The sequence below is a fragment of the Bos mutus genome, chromosome 5, assembly GCF_027580195.1.
Source record: "Bos mutus isolate GX-2022 chromosome 5, NWIPB_WYAK_1.1, whole genome shotgun sequence".
NCBI lineage: Eukaryota > Metazoa > Chordata > Mammalia > Artiodactyla > Bovidae > Bos > Bos mutus.
The window spans coordinates 25,943,838-25,964,221 of NC_091621.1; the positions used below are offsets into that span (position 1 = coordinate 25,943,838).

At 34.1% G+C, this 20,384-nt stretch overlaps 1 protein-coding gene across 1 annotated transcript in view; it reads left to right on the plus strand.

The window, feature by feature from the left end:
- Positions 1-20,166, plus strand: part of CAND1 (cullin associated and neddylation dissociated 1) — a 38,528-nt gene extending 18,362 nt beyond the window's left edge. The window contains exons 4-15 of the mRNA XM_005888135.3: positions 516-639; positions 1,612-1,868; positions 1,949-2,054; positions 3,155-3,300; positions 5,862-6,154; positions 7,731-7,872; positions 8,212-9,705; positions 10,579-10,674; positions 13,011-13,180; positions 13,257-13,421; positions 14,494-14,601; positions 15,335-20,166. Of these exons, the coding sequence (XP_005888197.1) occupies positions 516-639; positions 1,612-1,868; positions 1,949-2,054; positions 3,155-3,300; positions 5,862-6,154; positions 7,731-7,872; positions 8,212-9,705; positions 10,579-10,674; positions 13,011-13,180; positions 13,257-13,421; positions 14,494-14,601; positions 15,335-15,559 (3,326 nt within the window). The 3' untranslated portion in view covers positions 15,560-20,166. The remainder of the gene's footprint in view (positions 1-515; positions 640-1,611; positions 1,869-1,948; positions 2,055-3,154; positions 3,301-5,861; positions 6,155-7,730; positions 7,873-8,211; positions 9,706-10,578; positions 10,675-13,010; positions 13,181-13,256; positions 13,422-14,493; positions 14,602-15,334) is intronic.
- Positions 20,167-20,384: the final 218 nt, after the last annotated feature.

Sequence of the window (20,384 nt, forward strand, 5' to 3'; positions counted from 1 at the left end):
CAGATTTTTACTTTCACAGTTTCTTTTTCCTTTTTTTCCTCTCTCTGGTCAGTAACAATATAGATCTACTTTAAAATATTAATAACCTTTTTGATGAGTCTCCTGGAACAACATTTCTACTTAGATTGGAAAGGATCTCATTAGGTTACTACTAAAGATGACTCAAGTAGAGAAAAATGTTATGTGCTTTCCAGTTTAGAGTTGTAAACATTATAGCTGCTAATAGCTCCATAGCCAGCATTCCCACTGGTGCACAGAAATAGTTGTGCAGTATGAGTTTACTGAATCAATATTGTTTTCCCTGTTTCATGCACTCTTCTGCAGTTATCTCTAATTCTTGTTTATGTCTAATAACTTACTTTATTGAAAAACAGCCTATTTTGAAACATTTTTCTGACATGGATCTCTTGAGTCAGTTTTTAAATCAAGTTTAGAATTGCTGAATAATAACTAGAATGAATTTAAGGTGGAATTCAACATACTCGCCTTGAAGTTATGGTTCCTTTTTCATACAGGGTCTGCATTAGCTGCTAATGTATGTAAAAAGATTACTGGGCGTCTTACCAGTGCAATAGCAAAGCAGGAAGATGTCTCTGTTCAGCTAGAAGCCTTGGATATTATGGCTGATATGTTAAGCAGGTAAACGTGACTGTGGTTTCTATTACTTATATACAGATATTTGCATTTATTAAGAACTCTTTCTGATAAATATAATAAAACTTGGTCAAATTATTCATATTTAAATTGTTTTATAAATGTGTGGTTAGGGGTGAGGGAAGAAAAAAGCTAATTATACTCACGTAATATTACATAGCAAGCATATTTCTTGTAGCTTGAAAAATAATAAAATTTGTAATTTAAATATTTCAGCACAGTTTTTATATTTTGTTTTACCCTTTATTTTCTTGAATATAGTTATCATTTGTGGCTAATTCACTTGAACTTGAAAGTAATCAAGTGCCTTCATATGGTACAAATACACAGTAAAAGTGAAGAGCTATCCTAGCACACAAAAAGCTTATACTTCACTATAGGAGATAAGACAAATGGCTGTAATGTAAGGCAGAGCTGGACTAAATATTAACGCAGAGTATGGTGTATTTTGACATTTAAAATGGAAGGAGCCATGAAAGTTTGTTATGGAAACCACATCTGGATTTAGTTTTGCAAAGTGGTTAGAGCACAGATACATGTGCTTAAGGATAAAATATATCAGAATATATGAGTAGTCTTGAGTTGGGAAACATTATATTCTAGTATTCCAGAATATAGAATGAATAGAAGGTAGTCGGAGATCATTCTGATTGATTGGAATCTTATTAATTTGATATGTAGTGAAAATTCAGTTAGACCTTTTGTCCTCTGTGTGACTTTATCACTAGCACTGCACCGGACACAGATATTTGACTGCTGTTGAGTCATTGAACTGCACATGTGAAATGATTTGAGAGAGAGGAGTTGAACCAACAAAGTGGGTTGAAACTGAGTGTATAGATTTGTAGAGAAAAGACGATAGGGAGAAGAAGTAATCGAGAGATGGTCAGAAGGCAGAAATTGTAATAGTTCTTGGACATTTTGAATTTATTTGTTTTCTTCTCATTTTGTTTTAAGGCAAGGAGGACTTCTTGTTAATTTCCATCCTTCAATTCTGACCTGTCTGCTCCCCCAGTTGACCAGCCCTAGACTTGCAGTGAGGAAAAGAACCATTATTGCTCTTGGCCATCTGGTTATGAGCTGTGGAAATATAGTTTTTGTCGATCTTATTGAACATCTGTTGTCAGAGTTGTCCAAAAATGATTCCATGTCAACAACAAGAACCTACATACAATGTATTGCTGCTATTAGTAGGCAAGCTGGTCATAGAATAGGTAAGAAATATTTATATAATTAAAAATTTTCTTTAAAACATATTAATGAATATTTATAAGAACCAATATGCTTTTCTTAGGTGAATACCTTGAGAAGATAATTCCTTTGGTGGTAAAATTTTGTAATGTAGATGACGATGAATTAAGAGAGTACTGCATTCAAGCCTTTGAATCATTTGTGAGAAGGCAAGTTTTAAAGATATCTATTTTTCAAATATTTTTTCTTAAGAATAGAATAATAAGATCTAGATTTGGTGGGTGAGGAAAATGGATTATTTTACTCACAGCTGGATTGAATTTTGGATTTCAGATGTTTTAATTAAGTTTTAAATAATAAGTGATAACAATACAGTATTTGAAGTGAATATCATCTTTATTTTAAAATACAGTCATCACATTTATTTTGAAATGTTTCCTCCTTACTGTTAGAACTTAAAGAACTTGGGAAAAGTATATATAATTGTCTTCCAGTTGTCTTAATGTGGTTTACCAGAACAAATTAATCATCTGGTCAGAAATATATACTAGTGAATTTTGTATCTCTTTAACAATGTTTGAGATCTGTTATATTTGCTAGGGCAGTGATTCTCAGTTTGAAAACCTTGGTTCTAATAATAACTGCATTTATGTGTGAGAAGATCATACTGGCTAAGTAGCGAGATTGTCCCCCCCGTCCCACCCCCCCCCCCCAACACTCCTGGCTAGAATTGACAGCATTGTAACACACTGTTTTGTGACTTGACTGTTGGCTGTTTGTAGTAATAGTAAGCAGTTTTCACTCATGGTTTTCGATAAGTAGCTTTATAGTCATATAAAATTGCTAAAAATTGTGGGGTTCATTTCTATACCTTTAATTGAGAAATACTTATTCTTGGGCATTTACTATACGTTCTGTCTTCTGAACATTAAAGTTATAAGACCAAACCTAAATTAATGTACCCTGCCATTTTTACCAGTAATGCTAGTTACTGAAGAATGCATTTATTTGGCCTTTGTGTTATAGCTGTATGTTGAAAAGATAGACTGTGTGCAGATCTCTCTTTGTATGACCCCACACTAACCATGTCATATCATTTATTGTAAAAATCATCCTGACTTCAAAGGTGTTAAGTGGTGGTGGTGGTGGTAGGAGGGAAGAGTTCATCTTAAAATTGATTAAAAAAGAGTAATTTGAAAAGTAAATGTTTTAAAACGTTAAACGGAAGACAATCTGCTAATAAAGTTGACAGATACTGAATCAAGAAAATAAGTACAATTATTCAAGGTAGCTTTTGTTTTTTCTACAGATGTCCTAAGGAAGTGTATCCCCATGTTTCTACCATTATAAATATATGTCTTAAGTATCTTACTTATGATCCTAATTATAATTATGATGATGAAGATGAAGATGAAAATGCCATGGATGCAGATGGTGGTGATGATGACGACCAAGGTATTTCAAATTAAGTAGGATTTGTTATATTTTCATGAAAGAACTAATTATAGATGGAGATGATTCTTGGCCCCAGAATGTACTGCTTGTTTGCTTGCTTATAATAGTGAAAGTGGAAATAACCACAGTATTCAACAAGAGCAAGTTGATTTAATTACGGGGCGTCCAGCTATTGAACTGTATGCAACATTTTCAAAATCATGTTCTAGGTAAACATTTGTTAAAGCGGTTAATAAGTTGAATGAAAAGTAGATAACAAAATTACTCTGTCCCAATTTAATTTTTTTAAATAAGCTAAAAAAAATGTTAGTGTTTTTCTCTTGGCAAGCACTTATCAGTGATTACACAGTGTTTTTGTAAGGAGGGAAATGAATAAATTGTACCTATAGATATCTATAACATATTCCTAGCAGTTTGGTTTGTTTTATGCATCCGGGAGTTGGTGTTGGACAGGGAGGCCTGGTGTGCTGCGATTCATGGGGTCGCAAAGAGCCGGACACAACTGAGCGACTGATCTGATCTGATCTGATGCATAGTTACTTTTAATGAGAAATTTTAAGTATTATTTGAGGCTCTACTTAACTTTCATGATTAATCCAAGTATTTCTGAGGTTCCTGAGATTGATGTCATTGTGCTGAGATTTGTGGTATTTACTGTGGAAAGGAGTAACACATCAAAGGCACAGGGTTGCTCATGTGTAGTTGTCTCTGTTCTATTAAAAGAATCATAATAGCAATGTTTAAATAAGTTATTGGGTTTATGTGTTGGTGGATTTCCTGTTAATTATACTTTTTAAGTTTGATTCTTTGAATGAATTTAGGTAATGCCTTTGCTCTAAAGTCTGTAATTTCATCCATTTGAAAAAAAAAAGATACAAAAACTCTCTCTTAGTCTCATTTTAGACTTTCAACAGATACTGCTCAGTTTCTCTGCACTATAACAGAACTCCTCAAAAGAATAAATGCTCTCCAACTCCTTTTTCCCCCTTTTGTTTTGAATCCAGTTTTGCAGTGATTGCTAGTGACCTCAGATGTTTGACTTAGCTTGTTCCTCAGTTTTCAGCAGCACTTCTTTATTTAACTGCCACGATATCAGATTCTCCTGGTTTTAGTCCTGTCTTTGTGATTACTCCTTCTCTTTCCCTATGCTGATTCCTCTTCATCACCCTGATCACTAAACTGTGGAGTATTTCTGGGCTTAGTTCTTGACTTCTCTGTTATGTTCTTATAATCTTGTTGATCTCATCTAGTCTTTTGGCTTTAATATCAGTATGCTGAAAACCCAAACTTTATCCCAGATCTTTCCTGTTAATTCTAGGTTCATATATGCAAAACTGCTTAATTGATACACTGCCTAGATGTCCAGAATATCTTCTTCCCAGCCTTCCTCCACTGACTGGTTATTAACCTGTTTCTTCTTTAGACTTCTCCATCTCAGAATAGCACCTCTATTCTTAGTTTCTCAGGCCAAAAACTTTGGGGTTATACCTGATTACTTCTTTTACATACCTCCCTCATCCAGTCTCCCATCTCAGGACTTTCCCATACCGCATACTCCTATTTCCCTTTTTAGCATTCTTTCTTTACACCTAATATTTTCTGATACCTAATATATTTTTATCATAGTGTTACTGTAACTTATATAACCATAATTTTAGTTATTAGGCTATTTAATTTTTATAACTTTTTCAATAAAGTATATTTCTATAAAGTTATTCCCATAGTTGCGTTGCCATTGGAAATGCTTACATTCTCTAAAAATTTTTACTTACTTGCTTTAAATAGTCTACTTGATAGTGCCCTGTAATTTTTCTTCAAATCAAATGCCTTGATTTAGCAGTATTTGGTATAAGTGAGATGGAGTTGTTAATACTTAAGCTTAGAATATTGTTTTAATGTTTAGCAGGAATTTGGAGAAGCTAGTGCTCTATTCTGTGGACAGAATTTTATTGTTGTAACTGAGAAAGTATAGGTTCTTTAAGCTATATTAAGATAATATTTTAATAAGTTGAGAATATGCATATTTGTTCCTAATAGCCCATCAGCAAATTTAATGGAAAGCCATGTAGCCACAAAGAAAGCTAATGTCAGGATTCTTTTTTACCCCTGAAAAATTAGTTTCACAGTGTGATATGCCATTGGTGATCATTATTTTTATGGTTTATCTTATGAACTCCCCAGTTGTTTGGTTTTCCTGTAGTGTCAAGTGAATCTTTTGAATTGAACTTCTATTCATATTATTTAAAAGGCTGGGACATTTATACATATTTGTAATCTGAAGATGTTTAATGTGTTAATAAATGATAGTTAATAAACAGCTCATTATCCATCAACGAGAAAATGTTAAGTTAAAAACACAATCAGATCATTTTTCTTTAGAGGTTTATTTGTAGATTTTTTAAGTAAACTGCTTCTGGTTTATGAACGAGTTCTTTTTAAATCTGTCTCTGGCTGTGTATCTTAAAAGTTGGAAAATTATCTTAGTTATGAGTATCAATTTATTTTCTGTATTAAACTTTTCTTATGATTAATAGTCTGTTAACATTAAAACTTCTCTTTAGGGAGTGATGATGAATACAGTGACGATGATGACATGAGTTGGAAAGTGAGACGTGCAGCTGCTAAGTGCTTGGATGCTGTAGTTAGCACAAGGCATGAAATGCTTCCAGAATTCTACAAGACCGTCTCTCCTGCACTGATATCCAGATTTAAAGAGCGTGAAGAGAATGTAAAAGCAGATGTATTTCATGCATACCTTTCTCTTTTGAAGCAAACTCGTCCTGTGCAAAGTTGGCTGTGTGACCCTGACGCAATGGAACAGGGAGAAACACCTTTAACAATGCTTCAGAGTCAGGTCAGTTTAAAGTGTGGTTTTGAAAGTCCTGCTAGTAAATGTGATGTTTTAAAATGGTGTTTTTGTATGAAAATAGGAGTTCCAGAATAGCTTTAGAGAAACATTTCTGGGATATGTTTGTATAATAGTTTATGGATCCTCATATAACATTACTTACTTATAATTTATTCTGATTGAAGTTTTCTTGATTTTTCTTGGCTGAACAGTATTAGCTTTAAGATTCAATAAAATATCTTTTATCTTTGATGTATTAATGGAGAAATCTTAGGGCAGTAGAATTGGACTACTTGTGTTCATAGCTTTCTCTTCTAATTTAGAGAAATTAGGATTCTGTGTGTGTTTGTGTATGTGGTCTTGGACAAGTTATTTAAACATTTTATTAAGTCTCAGTTTTCTCATTTGTAATAATGGTTTACTTAAAACTGTCTACCCAAGATGGAAATGATATGCTCTGTTTAAACACACGGTGAAGCCTGCCACACAGGCTTTATATGCCATGTATTATTATTGATATTATTATTGATATTATATGCCACCTATTATTGATAAAATACATATTTTTTCACTTTAGGACATCTTCTTTAGGATCTAAATATTAGGTCTGTATAGTCCCCATTTACTGAATATTTAGTACACACTAGGCATTTTCCTATCTTATATGTAATCTCTAAAGCATCCCCATGGGGTACATATATGTCCATTTTTATGGATTACAGAAGAGATCTTGAGAGAAACTAAACAACTAAACTAGGACAAGGGATGTACGTGTCATAGCTATCTTGTTTTAAGTAGTAAAAATTTTAATAGATTGTGGTGAACTTAAAAGGTGAACACTGATGATTAATTGTAGAAGAAAAAGAAAGTGTATCCAAGACATAAGTAATTGACTATATGGAAAGCAGATAAAAATCACAAAAAATTATGATGGTGCTATGATGAATTAATTAGATAGGTGTTTTCTTTTGCCTCTAGTTCTCACATCATTGTTCAATATGGTATGTGTCTGTATCCTGCTCTCCTGAAGACTTTTTAGCAAATACCCTATTTAGGTTTCACTAACATTAGAAAGTATAGAAGTGATGTCTTTGACTCCTATTCCTGCTGCTGGTAACTACATTTGAAGTGAGGTTGATTTCATTGTAAGAGCCAACGAAAAGCAAAGACAAAGACCCATTTAATGGTTTCTTTTCTGTAATTTGTCTTTTTTCCTGTAATTGCTTATATGTGCTGTTTATAAATTATGTTCCTAAAGTTTTGGTTGAAAATTATTATTTAGATTTCTATTTAGTCTGGTGCATTTCATAAGTAAAATTAATCAAGGAAGACTATTCTGTTGTTCTGTAGAAAGCTAATGATAGCTTTTCTCTGTTTATCAGTGTCAAGCAAATATAGTTACAAGGGAACATGCATAGTAGATGGCAACAAAGTTTGTATCGAACAAATTGTTAGCAGTTAGCAGAATTAGGAATTTGACCAGAAAAATTCTTCCATTCGTCCGCATCCCTTGTAATTTGTGTTAAGTGAACTGAGGAAGTACCAATAACTGAACCAGCTAATGAGCACTTGATAATTACAGGTTCCAAACATTGTTAAAGCTCTGCACAAACAGATGAAAGAGAAAAGTGTGAAGACCCGACAGTGTTGTTTTAACATGTTAACTGAACTGGTAAATGTATTACCCGGGGCCCTAACACAACACATTCCTGTACTTGTACCAGGTATGCAAGAAATAGTAAATCACTTTTGGGATTTATTAAGACTTAGATAAGCTTAAATAATTGTTTCCTTGAAAAGAATGACTTGTGACAACTTAATTTGTACATGGAACTAACTTTATAGGAACATTGAATATCTAAAGTTAAAAGTAAAAAGTTTAAAACCAAACCCTAAAATATTTTACTTTAATATTTATCACAGCTTGTGGAATTTCTATTACTTTAGAGATAATATAAAGTGGAAGCTTTAGCAGTCTTTTAGGGATCAGTTTTATATTTTTGCTTTCATAAAGTTGTCATGCATAAAAATATTGGATTTTTCTTTTTTGGTTGGGTTTTTAGGAATCATTTTCTCACTGAATGATAAATCAAGCTCATCAAATTTGAAGATCGATGCTTTGTCCTGTCTATATGTAATCCTCTGTAACCACTCTCCTCAAGTCTTCCATCCTCACGTTCAAGCTTTGGTCCCCCCAGTGGTGGCTTGTGTTGGAGACCCATTTTACAAGATTACATCTGAAGCTCTTCTTGTTACTCAACAACTTGTCAAAGTAATTCGTCCTTTAGATCAGCCTTCCTCGTTTGATGCGACTCCTTACATCAAAGATCTGTTTACCTGTACCATTAAGAGGTTAAAAGCAGCTGACATTGATCAGGAAGTCAAGGAAAGGGCTATTTCCTGTATGGGACAAATTATTTGCAACCTTGGAGACAATTTGGGCTCTGACTTGCCCAATACACTTCAGATTTTCTTGGAGAGACTGAAGAATGAGATTACACGGTTAACTACAGTGAAGGCTTTGACACTGATTGCTGGGTCCCCTTTGAAGATAGATTTGAGGCCTGTCCTGGGAGAAGGGGTTCCTATCCTTGCCTCGTTTCTCAGGAAAAACCAGAGAGCTTTGAAACTGGGTACCCTTTCTGCTTTAGATATTCTAATTAAAAACTATAGTGACAGCTTGACTGCTGCCATGATTGATGCAGTTCTAGATGAGCTCCCACCTCTTATCAGCGAAAGTGATATGCATGTTTCACAGATGGCTATCAGTTTTCTAACCACACTAGCAAAAGTGTATCCCTCCTCCCTTTCGAAGATAAGTGGATCCATTCTCAATGAACTTATTGGACTTGTTAGATCACCTTTATTGCAAGGGGGAGCACTTAGTGCTATGCTAGACTTTTTCCAAGCTCTGGTTGTTACTGGAACAAATAATCTAGGATATATGGATTTGTTGCGCATGCTCACTGGCCCAGTTTATTCTCAGAGCACAGCTCTTACTCATAAGCAGTCTTATTATTCCATTGCCAAATGTGTAGCTGCTCTTACTCGAGCATGCCCTAAAGAAGGACCAGCTGTAGTAGGTCAGTTTATTCAAGATGTGAAGAACTCAAGGTCTACAGATTCAATTCGTCTCTTAGCTCTACTGTCTCTTGGAGAAGTTGGGCATCATATTGACTTAAGTGGGCAGCTGGAACTAAAGTCTGTCATATTAGAAGCTTTCTCATCTCCTAGTGAAGAAGTCAAATCAGCTGCATCCTATGCATTAGGCAGCATTAGTGTGGGCAACCTTCCTGAATACCTTCCGTTTGTCTTACAAGAAATAACCAGTCAACCCAAAAGGCAGTATCTACTGCTTCATTCCTTGAAGGAAATTATTAGCTCTGCATCAGTGGTGGGCCTTAAACCGTATGTTGAAAACATCTGGGCCTTATTGCTAAAGCACTGTGAGTGTGCAGAAGAAGGAACCAGAAATGTTGTTGCTGAATGTCTAGGCAAACTCACTCTAATTGATCCAGAAACTCTCCTTCCACGGCTTAAGGGGTATTTAATATCAGGTGGGTACCTAGATTTTCTTATTTAAGAAAATTTTTATTTTTAAAATTTTTTGACTGGAGAAAAATGGGTTTACAGTATTGTGTTGATTTCTGCTGTACAACAACATGAATTAGTCATATATATATACACACACACACATATATATATATATCCCCTCCCTGTTGAGCCTCCCTCCCCTTCCCTCCCCCCCCAAAATTGTTATTAGTATTTGGTTGCCTGGAAAGATGGCTAATGCTGTATCTTGTTACATGTAGAACTTATGATATGGAGCCATGTTCAAATGACATTTTGTTGTTTAAAAGAATTAAGAGTGTAGTTAGATAATGATTAAATAAATCTGGTGTCATTTCTAGTGTTCAGTATATTTTAATGTTACTCTTTGGTCTTGAATTAATAAAGCCAGAGAACCATGCTTACAGTACTAAAATTGGTGAACTAAGTTCAAATGAAAAATTCTGGGAACAGTTTTCAGATTTACCAGTGTCAACCCTTATTATCCAAGGAGAAGGTAAAAATGGCCATTCATTCTTAGAAATTGCTTCCATTTTTAATAAATTTGATAATCTTATCTGCTGATGTGGTTAAACCAGTTCCCTTTTAGGAGGGGTAGATCCTTCACTCCTGGTTTCTCAGGCTGCCTCCTCCTTGGATGAAATTGTTCCTTTTGAGATCTAGCGAGATTATATTTCACAAAATGAATAAACTTTGCTCCATTGGTATCCTGAGGGAAAGAAGAAATACCCTTCTTGATCAAAGAGAATTTTAAGGAATTACAGATACTGATGTTACTTGAAGTGGTTTGAAAATGATAAAGATGTCCATGGATTTTAGCGGATTTAAATACCGTAGACTTAGAATTTATTTTTAATTAGGTTCATCATATGCCCGAAGCTCAGTGGTTACAGCTGTGAAGTTTACTATTTCTGATCATCCACAACCTATTGATCCACTATTAAAGAACTGCATAGGTAAGTGCAAATGAAGATAAAAATACTGCCTAAATAGTAGTTAATTGTCAAAACCTGAATCATTTCAATAGCTAAATATATCTCCAAGGAACTATTTTAAGGGTCTGGTAATTGTTTCATTAAAAACATAATTTTGCAAATAATTGAAATTAGCTAAATATGCTAGGATGTCTTTAAAGTCAACGACACATTTGATAATAGTGTTTGGGGAATGACCTAAAGTAAACTAATGGGTAAAGGGTAATATTATATGATCTGACAGTCTGAAGTTCTTCCCAGTTGTAAATGAATCTCATTTGAGTTGTGATGGCTGAATTTTCTGTTATTATTTATATCCCTCTAGCTCCCAAGGGGCTCTGTGGAGGCTTCTAAATTTAAGGTGGAAATTTAAGACTAAAAAAGATAATTCTTGAGGTATTTATCCCTGTCAGCCTAAGAGGAGATACACAAGAAAGAAAAAGGTCATCTCTTTATTATTTTTCATGATTTTATAACTTCCTAAGTTGTTTTCATCATCAGTTTCCCTAGAGTCTTTAGTAACTAAACTCCTGGGGTTTTCTTGACAAAAGAATGGGGATATCAGCAGAAAGGATAGAGGGGTATGCATAGAAACTTAACAGCTTCATGCCATTCTGCAGTGGGCCAGAAGGGGCAAAAACAGTCTAAAAGAACTACACAAAGGGATTACTAGCTCAGAGTAGGAGGAACATAGAGGATAAATGGATGACAATGCTGAGACGTAGAGATAATTCATAGGAAGTCTTTGTCAGAAGATTCTTGCCTTTGTTCTCCCCTCTTTTTTGTTTACTCTCATTTTTGGCATTGTACAAGATACAACAAGGGAAGAGACCTGTGCCAGATCTCTAGAGACATCTTTCTAGGTTGACAACAGTCAGCAAGTGTGCATCACTGGAGTAGTTACTCAGTTAGATGATGATCATTCTGGTTGTTTAAAATTGAAATTCCTAGACCAAGTTGTTGGGGACCACTGATCCTAGATTGTGTCACCATTTGTCCATAATGATAGCAGTACTTCAGGAGCTTTACTTAAAAGCAGTTTACCATCATAGTAATTCTAGACAGACAGAGGTGAGGAGCTTTAAATTCTTTTTGAACACAAGCTATCTCTTAACCTTTTTTGTAGTCAGAACTTTCCTGGGTGGTCAGTCTTGAGGTTACCAATCTGTGATGTTTGAAGCATTTTTTCCATCTCCCATTTTAGCAGATTGCTGTTGTGATACATTTAAGTCTTCTGGCACCTTTTCCCCACCATGTATTCTAAAAGATTACTTATCATAGGGTTGAGATTACATATTGATGAATAGCTATGAATGAATACATGTACCAGACACTGTGTTCAGTAATGTACATGCTATTTATTCTGTTCCGTGGCCCTAAAAGTTTATAATTCTCATTTTATTAACTGGGAAACTGAGGCTCTTGCCTATAATAAATTGCTAGAAGTCAGTCTTAAAGTTGACAAGTGAAGCAGTTTGGATCACCATCTGTGTGACTCCAAAGATATTCTTTCCCCCATGTGCAAGAACAGTCAGACTTATATCTGTGTTTAGAGTGGCTGGGCACTTTCTCTAGCTTTTTGTCTTATGTTAGGCTTCAGTTTCCTTCTTTTCTACTCTTAGACCTCTTGTCAATTTATACATTTCTTGTATTTCTTTTAAAGATAAAAACAAGTTTTTGGAGGCACATTTCTCTGTCATCTGATAAATTGTTTACTTGTTAACAATATTTTAGCTGTGGCTCTGTCCCCACCCTTGTTTATCTTTTGAACTCAGGTTTTAAGATTTCACCTTTGGAATGTAAACTATAGCATACATATAATGTAAACTTCATATGAGCATAAATTTGACTTTCCCACAGCTGTATCCCCAATGCCTCATGCGATAAATGCTCAACAAGTACTTTTTGAATGAAAAAACTTCCACTTCTGTTGGTGGTTTTTTTAGTGTGAGTACTAATTTTGAACTTTAAGGAGAGTCATTCACATTACTAGTTCTTGTGGTTGCTGACTCCATCACTTCTCTTTGCCACCCACCTTTTTATCAACTATCTATAAAAGTAATTGGGAGCTTTGGGGGCCCTCACTCCTGTGTTTAAAGGTGCTGAGAATAGGTTTATCAGTTAAATACACTCATATTCAGACATGATGGTATAACTGTTGCCAAAAGAAATTATATAGTTCACTTAGTATTTCATCATATTTCATGATCCACGTTGAAGAAATGGCAATAATACCAACACTAGTAAAATAACAGTATAATGCATATTTAATTTTAAACTTGCCATATAACTATGTTGCTTCTCTTTGATTTCTTCAGGTGATTTCCTAAAAACATTAGAAGACCCAGACTTAAATGTAAGAAGAGTAGCTTTGGTCACATTCAACTCAGCAGCACATAATAAGCCATCATTAATAAGGGATCTTTTGGATACTGTTCTTCCACATCTTTATAATGAAACAAAAGTTAGAAAGGAGCTTATAAGAGAGGTACGTTAGATTACATTGTTTACCTAAGCTTGTCTTTTACTTTGTAGAATATTTACATATCTTTATATTTCAACAGGTAGAAATGGGTCCATTTAAGCATACAGTTGATGACGGCCTGGATATTAGAAAGGCAGCTTTTGAGTGTATGTACACGCTTCTAGATAGTTGTCTGGACAGACTTGATATCTTTGAATTTCTTAATCATGTTGAAGACGGTTTGAAGGACCATTATGACATTAAGGTGAGATGTTTGTGCCTGTTGATAAAATGTTTTAGAAGAATACTTTTTGCTAGTGACTTTCACCTTTGTAATTTACTCTTGTTATTCAGTGAGAACGATTAGTTTACTTGTCATGATTTTAGTGTGTTAGAAACTCTCTAATATGCAAACAAAGTAGCAGTGCAGTGTAATAACATCAGTTGACATATAGGAACATCCAGAAACCTTGTCATTAGCGGAGCAAGTCAGATTCAGAGTGTTGTTAAAGGATGTTATACACAAAGCTATCTGGAGATGCAACCACAGAGAAATTATACCGCCTCTTAGGCTTAGAGCATGAACTTTGCTCATAGCTGCTTTTTATCTTCCTATTTAAAATGTGAACTATAAAACGGTGATTTGAAAAATCGTCTACTCAGGGCCTTTGGTCAAGCAGGGCAAAAGTGGTAGTTGAGCAGTAATTCAGCCATACTATCAGAACTCTTACTTTGATGTTTCCATAATGTAATATGGAATAACCTGATTCTCCCAGAATTCAATGAAAAGAGCCCTGAAAGAATAGGATCCTTCTACAATTTATAGTCTTAAGATAAAAGACTATGGGTTATTGGACTTTAATGGATTAATCTGAATAAGCAGGCTTTTGGGGTTTTTTTTTTGTTTGTTCTTTAGAAAAATCTAAGATAGTAGAAACTTGTTATAAAGCTTTTCTTCTAGTTATTTTCTCATTCACTGATTTTTTTCCATTTGGTGCACATGAACTTTTTGAAAAACAGTTAGTTTATGACCCTATCCCAATGAGTGAAGTAAAAAAAAAAATTGGAAAGCTCCCCAGCTCTAACTCATGTGCAGTCAAGATTGAGAATCACTTTTCTAGTTCTATATTTTCGGACCATATGATAGATAACTTTAGTACTTGTAGCTAAAATTTCTTAGATTTGAATTCTGTGTGATTCCAAATGGCAGACTACATAAAAATGAAACTTTGTGGCACAGGCTAGTCATTTTCTTTTAAAAACTTTGTCAGAATTTGGGATTTGTCTTTAGAAAATAAATTCAGAATCTAAATTTTGTCTTTTTTTATTCATAATAGATGCTAACATTTTTAATGTTGGTGAGACTCTCTACCCTTTGTCCAAGCGCGGTACTGCAGAGGTTGGACCGACTTGTTGAGCCGTTGCGTGCCACGTGCACAACTAAGGTAATACTGATGATGTTGATTTAGGCCAGACTTGGTATGTTCAGGATTCTCAGTTGATTCTGTACTGTGGTTTTCCAAATTTAACTGTGCTGGCACCCTGGGTAGCAGTTGGCTTCAAAAATTAATGTATTAAATGTGGATGTTTTAGAAAGCTTACCACTGTTAAATGCTATTCTTAAAAGTTTGTTCTAACAGTGTGACACATTTTTAAAGTACTGATATGATTAAAGTGATAGGTCCACAAAAGAGGAGGAAATGTTTAATTCTGTTGGAGGAGGCGAATGGGTGTGGGAGTCATAGAAGGCTTCATATATGCACAAGACAGTATTTAAAATGGACCTTGAAAAAATCAGGATTATTTTTAGGTTCAGAAAGTGAAGCAAGACTTTTCATACAAAAATGATTATATGAATTAAGGCACAGAGATTTCAGTACATAACATGTTTCAAGAATAATGAACAAATATGGTAATATCAAACAGTAGTTTGATGGAGGACAAAGTAGGACTTGCTAAGCAGATCCCACTCTGGTTTTTATAATGGGCTTTGTATAAAATATTCCCTTAAAAGGAGACAGTGATTGCTAAAAAAGTTTCAAAACACCCCTGCTTGAAGAATAATGTGCCTTTTGGATCTATGCAAGAGTAGCTTTGCTTTATTTTTATGTGCTTAGATTTTGTTGGTATAAGAGCTGCCTTTTATAGCATGTAATATAAATTTACTCAATGTTCCAGGTAAAAGCAAACTCAGTAAAGCAGGAGTTTGAAAAGCAAGATGAACTAAAGCGATCTGCCATGAGAGCAGTGGCAGCACTGCTAACCATTCCAGAAGCAGAGAAGAGTCCGCTGATGAGTGAATTCCAGTCACAGATCAGTTCTAACCCTGAGCTGGCAGCCATCTTTGAAAGTATCCAAAAAGATTCATCATCCACTAACTTGGAATCAATGGACACTAGTTAGATATTTGTTCAACCTGGGGACCATTACATTGACCATATGATGCACTGATTTGACAGGTTAATCATAAGACATGAAAAGAGAAGTATTTAAAAGCTTCAAAATGTTCCACTTTTTTTCCCCTTCATGGAGACAGTTTGACTTTCTTCCATTGTTGTTTTTGTAGCATTTATTTCAGAAATATGTATTTCCATAATCCAGAGGTTGTAAAACCACTGATGTTTTAGTGGTTAGAGCAACGTTTAAAATGACAACTAAACGTTAGGATTGATGGAGATAGGGTCCAGTATATTTACCCTGTAATGTTTAGGATTAAAATGTTAAAATTTTGTGACCATGAATTTCTTTCTTTTATAAATTTTCTCTTATTTAAAAATCAAAAATTCTGCAAGACAAAAACCATGTTTCTTTTTCTTGTGTAACTTTGTTTCAGCAACATAAATTGATTTTTAGCTGGCAGACAAGAATTATCTGTGTAAGACTTGTTACATTTCAGAGGGGTTGGCGGTTTAAGAGAGACAATAGGGTATCATTTTTTAAGTATGGGGATTAACAATATCCCTGTTGCGCACACTAATTTTGCATGAGCAAGTTTGCAAATATGTATTGTCTGTAAAGCAGCATGTGCAGATTATTCATAATACAAAAGTTAAAATAAGTATTATTGTATTAGTGCAATTTTCAGATATTTATTTTTGCACAGAAAACACATATCTGGAGAGAGAGGGGAGTAAATTTTTGAAACTTTGGTTTTCTTAATGCCAGTGTGAATTTGCAGGTGTTTTCAGCAAATCAAGTCCAAATAACAATTTGCCACTTTTTCTATTATAAATTTTCTTAGACATTTAAAATTTGAATATTTAAGTACTCAGTTTTTCTCGGTTACCCATTTGTGTGCGTGTGTTTCCCCTTAGAAATTCCTAGTCAGATTTTTCTTTGATTTCCTTTGGACCTCTACATTCCATATGGAGTGATTCTAATAACTGTGTGCTTGTGAATTTTATTTTTTGGAAACTTCTGAAGCTGGCTATCCCAGGTTTGTTAGCTAATAATAGTATTTTCTTTTAGTTGAGTTAGATTTTTTTCCCTCTTTCTTCTAGAGCTAATTTACATATTGTATTTGGTAAGTGTTGACTACTCCTGATGAAAGGGTCTGTGCTTGGGGGGAAGCAAAGCTTTGCAGTACCTTATATTGTAGTTAAAATTTTATTTAACATATCCTTCAGTGAGCTCCTTTCACACTGTAGCCTATTCCTTCAAATTTGTGGTGCTCCTGTAACAGTAAGAACTAACTTCTGAAATAAAAGACATCTCCTAATGCTGTGCAAACATAGTTTACATGTATTGAAGGAGGCAGTTGTTAAATTGAGTGACGAGTTTTAAGCATTCACATATTTGAAAACTGCACCCTTTATTTTTGAAACTGTGAATTAGAAATATTTTTCCTGCTGTTTGACTTACCTGCTTTAACATGCAAATATGAGGTGATTTTAATTATAACATACTGTGGTTATTAGACGAACAGCCTAACTTTAGGTATTCAGATGATCGTGCATAAGACTTCATTACCAGTAAGGATTTTGATTAGTATGTGGACATGAAACGTTATATGAAGTTGGTGCTGTTTCAGAGTGTGTGGCAGGTGATAATCATACTATAATTTGCAAAAAACTGTAATAGAAATTTATTTCAAGCTGTTAGTATATTATGTACTATGCATTACCGTGGTACAGATGTTGTGGATATATTTTAAGTATTTGGTTTCACGGTTTCACAATAAATTACAATACTATAGGCTCTAGGACCAAGTAGGAGACTGACATGCATATGTTGTGTGAATGTCTTAGTTAATTGAAGTTAAATCCAAACTCTTTTCACATATTGGATTTCACCTTCAGTTTTTTTAACTTCTAAAATGCTTGTAGTTTTTTGTTTTTTGAGTCTCGCCAAATGGCTAATTTTTTAATATAGCTGAAATTCTATCTTTTAAAGAGGTTCTGCTCTTTTCTAGTAGTCGATATGATTTGTGTTTATATATATGATATATATATATTATAATGTATATATTCACATATATAACAGTCAGTAAAAGAAGAATACTCAAGTTTTAAATGCGGAGTCATACTGATCAGGTTCATCTTTCTGGTGGTGACGTCCTGGTACTGGGACGGAAGGTGTGGGCTTCAGTCACAGTCTGTCACTCACACTGCTCACTGGTCTTCTAATAATTATTAGGAAGTTCTGCTTAGCGGTTCTGCACATGATGGTTCCTCAGGAGAAAAAAACAGCTGTTCACTGATGAGGACATTTAAATTGTTTAGATTTAACCAAGTTCTTTTTAAAGACAGCTCAATATGGGTTGTTTTTAAGTTGTTTGTTACGTTATGAGACTAAGGCAGAAAGGAAATTTGGTATGGCAAAGCCTAACCTAAAAATTTAAAGTCAATAGCACTGCATGATAATTTTTAAAATGTGGTCATATATTAATTAGTGATATCTAAAGCTGCTTAACCATTTGGAATTCCTCACAAATTGGAGTATAGAGACTTCAACAAGTGTTTGATATTTACATAATTTTTATATAACCAGGCCACTTTTTTGTTTTTGCACTTCTGTTGGGTAAATGATAAATAATATGGGCGTATCTAACCGGTTTTAAAGGCATATTCTGATACCTTTTATATCTAACTCAATTTCAGATACATGAATATGATTATATAGATAGGCATGATTGAAGTTTAATGAAATACACAAGATCCTCAGTCAGGAAATTCAGTTAACTAGTTAATAATCCTTTTAAGGTGTATTTAACCACATGACAAAGTAATATAGTAATGCGTGACAGTTTTTTAAAAGTTGAAGTAACATTTTCTGCCGAGGTAAAAACTTCTACCAAAAACTTAAGTTGTAAAAATTAACTGCCAGTCTCTAGATATAGTATACTTAGTAAATATTTTTATATTAAAGAGCTTTAAAATTTCAGGAGATGTTGATTCTAGCTCTTAAATTAAATCCTAATTTTTAAATTACTGCTACTCCAGAGTCACACATGTTTTTGAAATTTTAACTTATCCTTTGTGAAATGGAAAATGGACAGTGGTAATAACAGTTCCATTTTACTATTTGGGAAGAGGATATTCTGGTTTTAATGGATTTTTTTTTTCTAGTTAAGTAAAACTCCTGATACCTTTGGCTACAAAATGGAACACATCGGAAATAATCACGTGGCAAGCTTGCAAAAGTTGACCATACGTGGTCATTTTCTTAAGAAATATGCACACTGAAATTACTTCTTTTCCCTTTATAGTACAGTAAGTTGCTGATTTTCCTATTAATACTAGAAAAATAAGATTTTGTGAACACCTGTAATTTAGGCAAGAGTTATCAGCAATATGTTTTTGCTGTTTGTAACTTTCAAAGTTAGCTCTTAATTGAAAATGGAGTTTGTTTTTCACAAAAATCAACTTCAATTAAAACTAATGGGAGTATTGCAGATAATTTTACTTTGTTAGACTTTGTAATGTTAATGTGTCAGAATGCTTTTTAGTGGAGGAAGTGTGGATACCCTGACCTCTTTGTATTTTTTAGTTCTGATCTTAAATGATTATTAGTGATTACTTTGGCAAATTGAATTGTTTCACTAAAGTATTAGATGAGAAAAGGCCATCTGAAATTTCTTTCTAAATTAGGATGTGTTGGAATTAGTGTATTTAACCATTATCAGTAACTTAGTGGTTGATGCACATTGATTTTATTCTAGAATGCTCTCTCACAGCGAAATTCTGAAGAATTATATTATGGAACTGGTTAATGTATGATACCATGATGACCTCATGATTTAATAGCCTGTAGTAATGCTGTTACTGTGAAAAGCTTTTTTACTTGTTTCATAGACATTTCACTTTTAATATAAAACCAACTGCTTACTTAGGTCAGGGCAGCTAAATGTGTGTGATGGTATCTTACTATAACCCTAATGCATTATTGTTAAGAAACCAAATGTGTACTTTGCTTGGAATCCTTACCATCCATGAACTAAACTAGGCATTCCTAAAAGGTCTAGAAATAAACTCCTAGTTTCTTATTCTAGAAATCAGTTTAGACTTCAGTAGAAAAATGCATGTTCTTTTAAGATCAGGATTTCTCAGCCTAGCACTGACATTTTGGACTGAATAATTCTGTCATGGGGGCTGCCCTGTGCATTGTAAAATAATAACATCCCTGAGCTCTACCCACTTAGATACCTGTAGTACCATCAACAACCAACCCTCAGTTGTGACAACCAAAATTGTCTGCAGATATTGCCAAATGTCCCCAGGGGAGTAAGGAAAGAGGGGGAGAATGCAAAATTGCCCCAGTTAAGAACCACTATTATAGAGAGCTTTTTCTTGTGAGCTATAACCAACTGAGATTCTGTACGCGCAGAAGTTTTCATTCTTGGTATCAGTTCATCTTCCTAACTAAATTTAAGTACACTGTACTGTTTTTAATTATTTTCTTCTACCAAATTAATTAGAACTATCATGATCTAGTGAAAATGTGTCTATTCTATATTACTACCTCCTCTGATTTAAATGGATGGTCTTTATTAAACCACTTAATATACTGGCTTTTTTTTTTTTTTTTTCCTGGCTGTAAAGTGCTTCCTCAGCTGAAAGAAATAAGAGTATAAAAGGGGCTTCTACTGTACCAGGCGATGTGAGGCAGTGAGTGCTTTGCAGTTGGTATACTATATCAAAGGGCAAGAAGTACACTTTACTTGGGTTCTTAAAAGGTGGAGTTTCAAAATTACTCATTTATATTCTCTTCAAGAGAACAATTTAGTTCA